The 13054-nt window shown below is 34.9% G+C and overlaps 1 protein-coding gene across 1 annotated transcript in view; it reads left to right on the top strand.

Moving 5' to 3' along the window:
- The window catches only part of LRRC2 (leucine rich repeat containing 2), a 206874-nt gene that overhangs the window by 131843 nt on the left and 61977 nt on the right, over positions 1-13054 (top strand). Inside the window, exon 5 of the mRNA XM_044661335.1 lies at positions 8474-8610. Within this exon, the coding sequence (XP_044517270.1) occupies positions 8474-8610 (137 nt within the window). The remainder of the gene's footprint in view (positions 1-8473; positions 8611-13054) is intronic.

Here is a 13054-nt window from a genome sequence, read left to right as displayed (position 1 = left end):
GAAATAGTTACTGTGGGAAGTTTGATAGAAAGTCAATCAGATAGATATAAAAGGATTCCTATGAAGCAATAGATTCCTAGCTAGGATTAGAAAGCATAAATTTTTATTAGATCCAGTCAGCAATACTGTGTGATTTCCTGTAGTGATGTTTGGCAGTTTGATAATTAAAGTAGATGGGAGATTTAACTCATGGTGCGAGTTTGGCAATTCTGAATGGATTATAGGCAGGATGTTTCAGGTTAGAGTATAGTGTATGGTCAAATTCATTAATTCAGTGAAGGACAGAAAGAGCAAAGACCAGAAAAGGGATAATACACTGAGAAAAAGGGAGGAGGAGAAGGACTAGAGGTCATGATGACCATGAAGAATATGTTTCTAGAGAAATAAGCCAAAAGGAAATGAGATCTTCTTGACTATCTTGATTGTGGAAACTCCAGACAAGGCTACCCCATGTCTAACCCAGGACACATGTCCAATCTCTTATCTATAGTTTTACCTTTAATAATCACTCAGTATATATAGTTCGTTTAAAGCAAATAGCTATCAAGACAAGACAAATAACAATAAAACATTTCCTCTAAAATCTGAGACATACTTTCTAACAAATCTGAGATATACATATACATGTACTACAAATGGGAATAGGGGACACACACACACACACACACACACACACACACACACACACACACACACCTATGGAGAGGCACACCAAGGAGAGAATATATCAGGATGGTACAAATGAAGGGGCCCACACAAGGGCAACTCATGTAGTATGGCCAGGGAATTTGGCATGGAGAGACAATTCATACTCTCATAATATTGGGTCATCAGTGTCTTCTGGTAATACTATTATGCAAGTCCTGCTTCCCACTAGACTTGCATGGCTTGAAATACCTGCTAAGTATAAAGTATTCAAAGGATATATTGTCTTCACCTGATAGACAGGATGTCCCAAAAAATTTTTATGTGGTTTTAATTATCTTTACTAGCTTAAAACTAAGACTTTTGGGACACTGTTCATATTCTTCCCCAGATGCATACCCTCTCTGAGAAGTGTAGTATTTGCTGGGCATTACTACTTATTGGCTGCTCGATGTTATTGTATTGGTATACAAAAATATTATGAGCTACCCTCTACTTCTAGCTTCTTGATTAATCTGGAATAATTAGCTATATTTTACCTTTTCCTTATAGAAACAATAGAATCTGTCATATGTTTAATTTTAGACTCCAAGGGTTCATACAGTTTTTGTTTATTTATTACATTAAAGTTACCAGATATAGCCTTCTTTCCCTCCCCTAACTATACTAGAGAAGGCATCATTTGACAAAAGAAGTATATATAATTATGCCTTGCTTGTTTTGATTTATCAGTTCTTTCTCTGGAGGTGGACATATACAAGTTATTCTTCAAACAATATTGATATTGCTGTATATAATGATCTTTTGATTCTATTCATTTCACTCTTTATAATTTTATGTAGGTTCTACCATTTAAAAAAATTTAACCTGTTCATCATTTTTAGAAAATGGGGACCCTTAACAAAATCAAATCAAAGATTAAGGGAAAAATACTTAGTAGGGAAACAAAGCATCCATCTGAGCTTTCAGAGTTTTGACTACTGACTTTCCAGAAGGAACATCCGTGTCCCAAGGGGCAAGATTTCTGAAACACAAACCAGAGTCACTTTCAGATAGCTAGTGTCCTCAAGCTTAATTCTATTTTTGAAATTCTCGGTCTTTACGATTTGGGCCTAAACAAGAGACTGTTTTCTAGCATACATAGGAATAGCAAATTTATGTGTCTCTCTGTTTAATTTCTAGGAAATAAATTATACTTAGTAATAATTCATGCAAAGTTTACTTTTCTAGCAAATTGTCAGGGTCACTGAGGTTTGGCTTCTCCCAGTTTCTCAGTTCCAAAATTATTTAGTCACATATGCAGATGAGTGGTGGCAACTAAGGGATTAGAGAAAAGGAACACTGAAAAGAATTCTTCTCCCTGTGAAAATTCATTGTTTTCACCCCGATTAGCCATATTCCTGACTTCTATTTGTAGACAAATAGATAATACATAATAGATAATAGATGATTGATAGGAAGCTAGATAGATGATAGTAAATGATAGATGATAGAAAGCTAGATAGATGATAGAAAGAAAATAAAGATGGATGAGAGAGAGAGAAAGAAAGAGAAAAAGAGATAGATAGGTAGATAGAGCAAAGGTTTTCAGGATTTGAGCATACTATTTCAGAAGATAGAAGCATAGGAAAATATGATTAGAAAGGGGATTTTTAGAGATCAGAATCTAGAAGTTCCTCATGGAATTTGAGGAGGTTATAATGTTTGAAGGAATATAAATGTATATATTGATGCTTCTAAGTAATAAAGCCAGGATTGGATTGGGGAGAAAGAATAAGTGTCAGATATTGAGTCACTTGAAAAAGAGAGAGGAATGCTCTGGGGGTTAGTAGATCATATTAAGAAAAATTTGGAGATGTTACAGTAGAGTCAAATAGACCTTAAAGAAGAAGTCCAAGTCATAATTAAGGAAGAAAATTAAGTTGCCCCCAAATAAATAAAGCTTATCCCCTATAAGGATTGTGAAAATAGGGGGAAAAAGTGCCTATGTAATGATATTAAATTGCAACAGTTGTAGAAAGAGCCAGAATGATTAAAAAAAGTACATAAAATGGCTTATGTGTGTAAACAATTCAAAAGGTAATTGGTTTTGTAGGATTCCTAGAGTAAATACTTTCTATTCCTATTGCTGAGTGGGTAGAAGTTAAAAAATACTTTATCTTCAGCCCACCCTAATATAACATATATTTATACCAAGGTATAAATGTGACATAAGCTTCCGATTAGAGCCAATGCCTCCATGGATTGTGCCACATTACTCTTGTAATAGAAACAATTATCTTGATATGTTGGGAAACCTGAAAATAGAATGAAATATTCACAGAGTCTGAGCTAAACCTTTACTTTCCCTGTTTAAGCTAAATGAAACTTTCAGCAAAACACAGATTTACAGAGTCTGGGCCTAAAGAACTCAGTTAATCTGATCCTACCCCATCACATTCTTAACCTCGCACTGCTAGCTTTCATTACCCTCTGTTGACAGCCACACACTTTTCCCTCGTTTTACATAAATCTGTTTCTCTCCATTTTTACTAAATGTCTACCAGATGACAGAAGAGAGTCAGTGTATTTCAGCTGGGCATAGCAGAGGCTTAGGATTAAAAAGGGAGAGAGATGGATTTGGATTTACCAAACTCTCACTAATATTCCACATGCCATTAATTGATATTATCTTTTTTTTTAAACCCTTGTACTTTTCAGTGTATTGTCTCATAGGTGGAAGAGTGGTGAGGGTAGGCAATGGGGGTCAAGTGACTTGCCCAGGGTCACACAGCTGGGAAGTGGCTGAGGCTGGGTTTGAACCTAGGACCTCCTGTCTCTAGGCCTGACTCTCACTCCACTGAGCTACCCAGCTGCCCCCTATTATCTTTTTTAATAGTGGGAACTGACATAGAAAGTGTTTGGTTTCATATATATACCTTTGGAATTAGAGTTCATGTTTCCCATATTGTTTTAAATATTTGCCACCCTTGCTCACAGATCTGGTTATTGTGTCCTACAATCCTTTTTTTTTTGAAGCAGTGCTGAAGAAATATCTGTACATCTATATGTGGGTGCATATGTATATATATATTGTTATGGGGGTAATTTGAGGAAAGGTGTGTGGGATAAGGAATTTGAAAGGAGATTGTCAGAGACTTGCTAAGTGAGTAATCTAGGTTACAGGTAGGCTGGGATTAAGGAGATTCAGGATATAATAGGACTGAAGTCAGGAGTATAACACAGAAGGGAAACAGAGATCTTCAGGGAGAGGAGAAATTAAACTAAACAGACAAACAGCAGGCTTTACAGACTGGAACTTAGACTCAAACACAGGCTGAGGGAAATAGACTAAATTGAAATTAACAAACAAGGTTTAGTTAATTTCACAGGAAGGGACTTGTTTTGAAGTTACACTTTCCTTCAAGATGGATACCGCAGCTTCCCTTCAAGCCCAGAGTATGTTGGTTCTTTCCCTCTTCTTCCCTCTCTTAATAACAAACAGACAAATTATACTAATAGGTCTGTTGAAACACAAAAGGGTTTATTATCTTTAAAGGATGATTTGTCAGGAAAGTGGATGGAGGAAAGCTCTATCAGATGTCTCAGGAACCTCAGGTGGGGGAAGGGAGGCAAAGATGAAGTTTGAGTAAGGACTCAGCTTACAAAATGCTATTGCTATCTAAAGGGAATAAAAGATGACTGACTAGTTTCTCTATATCTAATATTGTCAAATAACAATTAACCCTTCACAGATTTTGAACTCCTCTCTAATTACTCTCCTTATTAACTCCACAGACATATAAGGCAAGGGAGGGAAGGTAGAAATAATATGAGGGAAGGAAGATATAAAGGGTTTATCCAAAATAATAATTTTTTAAGTAAATACATCAAAGCTAGGCTAAATTTCAATACCACAGCTAGGTAAGGAGGCAGCTCGGCTGATCAGACAACCTCCCTCCATTGGAGACCCTAATCAACTGTCTTTTTCCCTCAAGATTCCAAACTCCTAACTGCTTTTGGAAATCAGCCAAAGCTTGAAAAAACTATATGACCCCTCTCTCTATACTACAAAATATATGTATGTGTTTGTATACATACATACATACATAAATGTTTTGGGTAAAGTCTGACAGACATAATTTTTATTTAATTTAGCATTATTCAATATCCAATTCACGTGAACACTGGAGAGATGTCCAATCCTATCCTCAGAGATTTCTCTCTAAGCCAAGATGATTTGAGGTAATGTCATAATATGTTAGAATGTAGTTTTGGATTAATTTTACTGAATAATAATCCATCTGTGAAATCTAGGTGAAGTTCTAGATTTCTTCCTTGCCATTCACCTCAAGAAAGAAAAAGTACTTTCTATGATCTTCTGGATACCTTAACCTAGAATATAAAAGAAGATACTGCCCATAGGTGGGTGAGGACACTACTCACTTTAGAGAGGCAATGATCATATCTAACTGAGTTAAGTTTGATTATTGACTTTTGATCTATCTTTTGGGACCTCAGCTTTCATCCTATCTACTTCCCTAAGAAGAAAAGTCTGGAAAAGGTTCTAGGTTGGAGAAAATATTTTTTAAATATTTTCAGTTTAACTAAAAAAGAAGATTTTAATATACTTTCAAGATAGGTCCAGTTGAAGCCTTGCTGGTCTTCATAGCAGGAGCAGAAACAGTAGAAATGACTTCTCTCAGGGATTTCCACGTGCCCTAGAAGAACCCGTTTGGGAGGGGAGAGAGGAAGTCTATTTGCCCTTTCTAGTATAATGATAACTTAGCTTCTCTGGGTAGAAAATGATCTGGGTAAATATGATGAAGCTTCTTAGAACATATATAATAAAAAATACCGTTAGGGTGTTGTGTGAATTATTTGGGACAAACAATAATTACAATATGACAAAGGGTCCAGTAGAATACAATATAATACAATTCAAATAAGCAATTATTAAGTAGTTATAATGTGTCAGGTGCTGGGCTTAAGTGCTCAGGTTATAAATAAGAAAAAGAAAAATCATTTCTGTTTTTGAGGCGCTTACAGTCTAACGGGGGGAAGACAACACACAAAGGGAAGCTGAGAGTGTATGTGTGTGTATGTGTGTGTGTGTGTGGGGTGATCACGAGCGAGTACCTAGTGCAGAGGGCCAGATTGTTCTGTGAAATCCAAACTATGTAGACTTACTGATGGAAAGTGGAGGATTACCTGCGAAGTTCAGATCCAAATCCTCCCTAAAGGAAAGTTTTAAGAGGAATCTGATGCCACCCTCCAGACCTTGAAACAGAGGGGAGAGAAAGCTGAGGAACTGAGAAGATACAGATTGTCCCAAAATGGGATTTCAGTTAATTTTGTTATGGCTTCACTTTGTGACAGCAATGATCAAGGGTGTGCTCTTCAACTGATAATAAACTTAACAGAATATCTTGCCTTGACCAGATGAAACCAGAGTGGGATACAAAAATAATAGAAACCTCTGGCATGAAAGGTTAAGAAATTTATTAAAGAGAAGGAAAAAAAAATATGCTTCATTGGTCTTAGAATTTACATGATTTACATCCACTTAAGTTCTATGTATGGAAATCAAGGCTAGGCTCTTAAAGATACATGACAAAAATATGTTAACAATATATGATTTCATGATGAAGAATAAAAGAATATGTAAAAATATTGCAACTCCTTTCTCATACCAAAATCACGTAAACCAATTGATAATATTTTAAGATGCATCAGAAGGGCAAAATAATTATTTATTAAAGTGTCTACTATGTACCAGGCATTGTGCAAAAGTGCTTTACAGATATGATCCTGTTTCATCTTCACAACGGTCCTGTAAAGTAGGTGCTATTACAATCCTTATAGAGTAAGGCAGATAGAGGTTAAATGACTTGCCCAGGAGCACCTAGCTAGAGGCAGGATTTGAACTTGGGTTTTCCTAACTTCAGTCCCAATGCTATATCCACCATGCCACCAATTACAGTATTGTATGTTAAAAGTATTTTAAATATATAAAAATTGTAAGCTTCATTATATGTCAATAATATAATTATTATGCTTTGTCCCAGTTATTTTGTCCACTACAGTAGTTTTTTTAGAGTTGGATACCCTTGTTCTTTGTGGATGCATTTTGAACCAAGGAGATGACTTTGAAAACAGGTCTATGAATATTTATCTAAGGCCGAACTAGAATGCATATTTCCTTGTAAAATTTCCTTAAAGTTCTGCTGAGTATACATAATAACCTGGTGAGGCAGTTTGTTTTTTTCTCTTTATGGTAATGAGAACATTTGTAAAATTCTAAAAGTTCACAGGTCCTTGGAAAATCCATAAATATTGCAGGAACATGAAGTTAACTAACTGTAAATTTTAACTCCCACTAGTTTCAGTGAAGTTCTGAACATAGGATGAAAAGTAAACTGGACAAAGAAATTAGATTTCCTCTTATTACCCCTTTTGCTACTAGTTTAAAGACTCTCTTTAATATATTTATTATGCAGCTTAGTATAATTTTAGTTATCTATGTATGAGACATCCCTCTCCTAGACTGTAAGCTCCTTGGGGGCAGGGACACTTTTCATTTTCCTCAGCATCTACATCATAATGCTTATATTTCTAAATAACAATTGCTGAATTTTGACTTTCATAATGTGTTCACCTTATATCTAAAGAGAAAATATAGATTAGATTTTTGATCCCTTTTCAGGTTGCCCCAAAATTTCTACTAAAGCTTAATACTGTGCTAAGACTTCTGGGACACCTAGTATATCTATAGCCAATCTCTGTCTCTCTCTGTCTCTGACTCTCATTCATTCAAAGTACATAATAATTAAAAACAGTAACAACAAAACTGCTCAGCCAATGTAGAAGAGAACCTACTTTGCAGTTGGAATGTCTCAGGTTGTTGCAGGAAGAACTGAGAGGTCAAGAGACTTGTCTAGTGTCATACAGCTAATCTGTGTCAGAGGTAGGATTTGAATACAAGGCTTCTAGAATCTGAAGCCACTACATCAAAATAAGGCTTAATGTTTATCGAATATAAACAAAATCAATTGAGTGAGGTGAATGCAGTTACTTATTGTTCTTTTTAAATTCAATTCAATTCAATAAACATCTGAATGTTTAGCAGTTTCTATAGCTGGAACAAATAACATTCTCAAAATAAGTAACATAAGACATTCTCTCAAATCAATTTTGCAATATATGAGGTGAAAATAATTCAAGAAGTAATTAAGGCAAATTCACATAAGCTAGAGAGGTAATTAGTTATTATAGACCCAAACATGGATCTTATTAACAATGTGACTGTCTGGTAGCTTCGTATTTGAACTAATTTTTCTTGCTAACTAGGTCCTAAATTCAATTGCTTCCATGCTTCTAAAGAGAGTGCTGGGCTGACAATTTATAAACATAACGCATTTTAAAATTACAGAATCTTTTCAAGTATTTATTTAAATTACTTTAAATTTAAATTTAAAGTATTTATTTAAATGTCTTTTAAGTGTTGGTATCTTGGAACAAAGTTTCATTTGCCCCATTCTAGATATACTTCTAGGGTTTACTGTGCAACTAACATTGTGCTTGATGCTGAGGAGGGATACAAGACAAGTATAAAGCCTGTCCCTTACCTTGAAGGTTCATATAATCTCATTGGGAAGATAATAACATGAATTAATGAAAAATCATTAGCTAATTTTTGATCAAGAGGAAAAATGCAGTCACATTCATTTGCTTATAGACTATTCAATTTTAACTCCTACAATGATGATTTATACAAATATTTCATAAACAATTTTGTTTCTTTCAAATGACACTTGTTCAACTGATGGCAAACGTTTTATGGCAATAGGTTATTTGAAGAACCTGAAAGAACTCAATGTGAGTTTCAACCATCTGAAGAGTATTCCTCCAGAATTAGGAGACTGTGAAAATCTGGAGAAACTGGATTTGGCTGGAAATCTAGAATTAACGGAGCTCCCATTTGAAGTAAGATATATCCATTTCTATGTGAAGGCTTATTTTTATCTGAGTTATGGAACTAGTTCATTTTATTTGACATGAAGTATAGGGAGGGATTTTTATAAACCAAACTATTTTAATACATCAAATAATTCATATATTTTAACCAGTTGTGTAGCAGAGTGTCACATCTTGCCTATAGTTAGGCTGATAGGCTGGAAATAAGTAGAAGTCCAAGTTTGACTGATGATATGGGAATGACTGGAGAGTTGAAATCTAAAGGTTGCAAAATCTGGGGAAAGCACCTGCCAGGGAGAGATTCTGCACCAGGGAGATTTGGAAGTCAAAATGGAACGATTGCCAAGGATTGTCAGATATGATTCTGCAAAATTTTAGTGATTAAGTAATTAATAAGAAAGTGACTAAGTAAAAAAAGTGTGTGTATGTGTGTGTGTGCGTGTGTGTGTGTGTGTGTGTGTGTGTGTGTATGTTTGGATCTTTGCAACTATTGTCCCTAGAGTCAGGAGACAGGATTTCAAGGCGCATTATTGATACTAGTTTACTATATGATTTTGAGAATGAGTCTCTTATTAATATATATAGCTCAGTTTCCTCGTCTGTAAAATGAAGAGTTTGTTCTGAATGACCTCTCAGATCCCTTCCTACTCTACATATATTATGCTTGATGATGGGCTGGTTGCCTTCTTTTTGTCTTTGATAAAAGAACTGCTTAGCAGGAAATTGACCCTCAAGTCTCTGTAATTTTTATCCTTGCTAGTTTAATGCTATTATAATTTCCCCTTAACCTGTCTTGTATAAAAAATCCTAAATGATTTCCTTTACATGTCCTCAATAAATTATTTTATGGTCTCAAAAACATGCATTTCCTACATGTGATAAAAATGGGAATGGAGAAAGAAGAGAGACTGATTACTGAAGATATAATTCAGTTCCAAGAGTTCTGATGATCTCATAAACCTTTGTAATACAGTTGGAAACTTTAGACTGAATTATAGTCACCCAATTAATCTCTCTGAACCTATTATCTACTGCCTTATCACTGTCTCCACATCCATTTTTCTAAGAACAAAACCACAGTAAAATTAGAATGTAACCCTTTCAAATAAGGTGAAGTTTGCCTGCATCCTAAAGCAGGCAGGCCTGATAAGGGATTTGGACCTATGCAGAATTAAATAGAATGATGTCTTACAATTTCTTAAAATTTAACATTTCCATAGCACTTTATGTTTGTCATATAATACTCGTTTTTCATAACTACTTACTCACTAATTTTTATAATGGCTTGACTGTGATGGGAAGGAGGAGGAGAAAAACATTTATATAGTTGTAATGTGCCAGGAACTGTGCTAAAAATACTATCTCATTTCATCCTCACAAGACCTTCAATTATCCCCCATTTTAGAGTTGAGGAAAAAGGAGACAGAAGTTTTTGTTTGTTTGTTTTTTAAAAGAACTTTCCCAGGGTCACACAGCTAGTAAATATCTGAGGCCATATTTAAACCTAGCACTTTATCCTCTGTACCGCCTAGCTGCTTTCCAATGTATTTCAATATATTTTGTTTATTTTTTAAAATAAAATTTTATTGATATATTCTGTTATTTATATCACTATAGTATCCTCACCCTCCCAGAGGGTCATCTCATATAAGGAAAAAGAGAAAAAAGTCAGCATAAATGATCAATACTTTGAGAAAATCCAAAAGCATATGAAATATGAAATACCTGTGGACCTCCACCTACATGAAAGGGTGGGTTAGGGATATCTTCTTATATCTTTTCATTTGAATTTTATAAATCATATTTACTTTTGAGTTTTTGGTGTGTTCTTTCTATTTACTTGATTATAATTACCATTTATAATATTTACTTGACTCTGTATTTCACTCTGCATTAGTTCTTATAGTTTTTTCCATGCTTTTATGTACTCATCATGTATTTTTATTTCTTATAGTAAAATAATATCCTATAATTTGTTTAGCCATTCCCTAATTGATGGATATCTATTTTGTTTTAGATTTTTGGCTATCACAAAAAGTTCTAAGTATTTTATAGTATATGAGGACTTTTTTTTCATATTAATTGCTTCATTGGAGTACAAATTCAATAATGGAGTCTTTGGTTCAAAGGGCATAAATATTTTAATCACTTTTTTTCATATTCCAAATTGTTCTACAAAATGATTTTACCATTTAACAGCTCTACCAATAATGTATTTGTGTCTCTCCCTTTTCACCAGTGTCACCTCTGACACTTGCCATTTTTGTCATTTTTGAAAATTTGACACTTTAGAAAGTTTTGGTGAGCCCCCTTCCTTGTTTTGATTTGCATGTGTCTTATTCTTAATGATTTGGAGCATTTTTTGGTAGTTGTGAATAGAATACTCTGCAGTTTTTGAGAATTATCTTTTTATATCCTTTGAACATTTATCTATTGGGGAATGGCTATTAGTTTACATATATGTGTTGTATACATATATGTCATACACACCGCACATAAGGTTTTCATATCTCAGATATGAGACCATAATCATAAAAATTTAAAACAAACATTTTTCCCTATTTGATCACTTACTTTCTTATCCTAGATTTATGAATATTGTTTTACAGTAACTTTTCAGTTTCAAATTTCTTCTTCTTATGTAAGCACAGTATTGCATTCCTTTAGTTACTTTTCTTTAATCTTTTTAGTGTCTCTGTTCCCACCAATTCTCTTTCCCTCACCTCTGATTTTCTCTTTTCATTTGAAATTCCCTCCTTCCTTTTTCTTTGGCTGATTTTGTTCCTGAGTTTTAAATTTTATGTTTGTAGCCCTTTTCAAAAAAACATTTCTCTCATTCTCTTCCTTATCCATCTTTTCTTTCTATTTACACCCTCATGCTGTGAATCATGAATCCTATGATTATTTAGCTTTTTTTCTCTATTTTTTTTTTGCTAGCAAAGCTTTGAAGGTAGCCATTCTAGTTTTTCCACTCCAAGCATTACCTGTCCCTGCCTAATTATTGTTTGTCCTTCGTTTTTGAAGAGGAACAGTGTTATCATGATATTGGAGTCAGAGGCTTTGGCTAATTAGACTAATATGAGTTTAGACGGTTCTTCCACAGGCTGGGCACAAATATTCTGTTAGGGTATTTGGGCTGGAGATATCTCTGGATTTGTGCATCTCAGAAGACATCACCATTGCCTAGTAGGACTTGCCTCATGGAATGCCCTTTTCCATTGTGCCTTATTTACAAAACAATGCTAGTTACTGTCTCCAAAAAGGATAATGCTCCCTGGTAGGATTCTCCCCTACCATAGTCCTGATTATATAATAGCTCACAGTGAATCTATATCCTCTTGTTGATCTTTTTTTCTACATTTGCCTAGAAATCTCTCCCTGTGTCCATGCTCCCCTACTCCTCCAGATTCTAGTTGTCACCAGAGGTTCCAACTCCCCCTCTCCCAACTTCCAAGACAAGTAGACTATTTAAGTACCAAAACCCCTAGGCTTCATCCAGTGTAAGTTTCTTAACCTTATTCCCTGACCATCTCTGTTCACTCATAAGAGGATACTATAGCAGAACCCTCTTTCCACCTCCAAAGCAAGATCTCTTTCTTTTCCCCCTTTTTAATCTTTGCCCCTTCTTCCTCATCCACTCAGCTGTCCATTTTTCTTTCTGAGATTAAATCTCCTTCTCTTCATTGTCAACCCTTGACCCCCAGTGCATCATTCACTCTTCTCTATCCTCCAGATTCCCTATCCCTCTTTTATGTACCCTCTCCTACTGTAATGTAGTCCCTTAACAGAAGCGGTGATCAGGAGATTTGCAGTCACCAACTTTTGTTCATAATAGCCCGTCTGCCTCTTTAGTGTTACCTCTACTAGATTTCTTCCTTCAACTGACATCTTCAGTACATTTAGAAAAAAGTCTAACTGATCTCCCTGTTGTCTCTCTGCTGCTGTTATTGCCCTTGCCTGCTGCATTTATTTCCTCCTCTTGCATTTCTATTGTTTGGGGTGTTTGAGAAGCAAATAATCTCTTTAGACCTGGTTTTCTTTCTAAAAATACTTCAAACTCTTCTTTATTATAGTATGTCCATCTTTTGTCCTGCATGGTTAAGCTTGGATTTGCAGGATAGGTCACCCTGAGCTCCATTGATCTTTGGAATATATTATTCCATTTCCTCCTCCTTTTTCTAGTGGGTGCAAAATAGTCTTGGGTTCTTTGAATGCCCTTTCCTTTGTATTTGAAGGTCTTTCTCCCAATTTCTTGCACAACTTCTTGTTTCTGAATTTAACTGAAAAATTTAACCACTTAGTGTTTGCAGTATTGGGCTATTTTTTCCTTTTTTCAGAGGGTGATCTGTGCATTCTTTCAATCTGAATTAGTAGAAAGAAATTAACACTCTAATGATAAGGAAAGAACAATGAGATTCTTTTCCTGATTTTGCTATAACATCTAGATAATTAA

Source organism: Gracilinanus agilis, chromosome 1, assembly GCF_016433145.1.
Source record: "Gracilinanus agilis isolate LMUSP501 chromosome 1, AgileGrace, whole genome shotgun sequence".
NCBI lineage: Eukaryota > Metazoa > Chordata > Mammalia > Didelphimorphia > Didelphidae > Gracilinanus > Gracilinanus agilis.
This window is presented reverse-complemented; position numbering and strand designations above follow the sequence as displayed.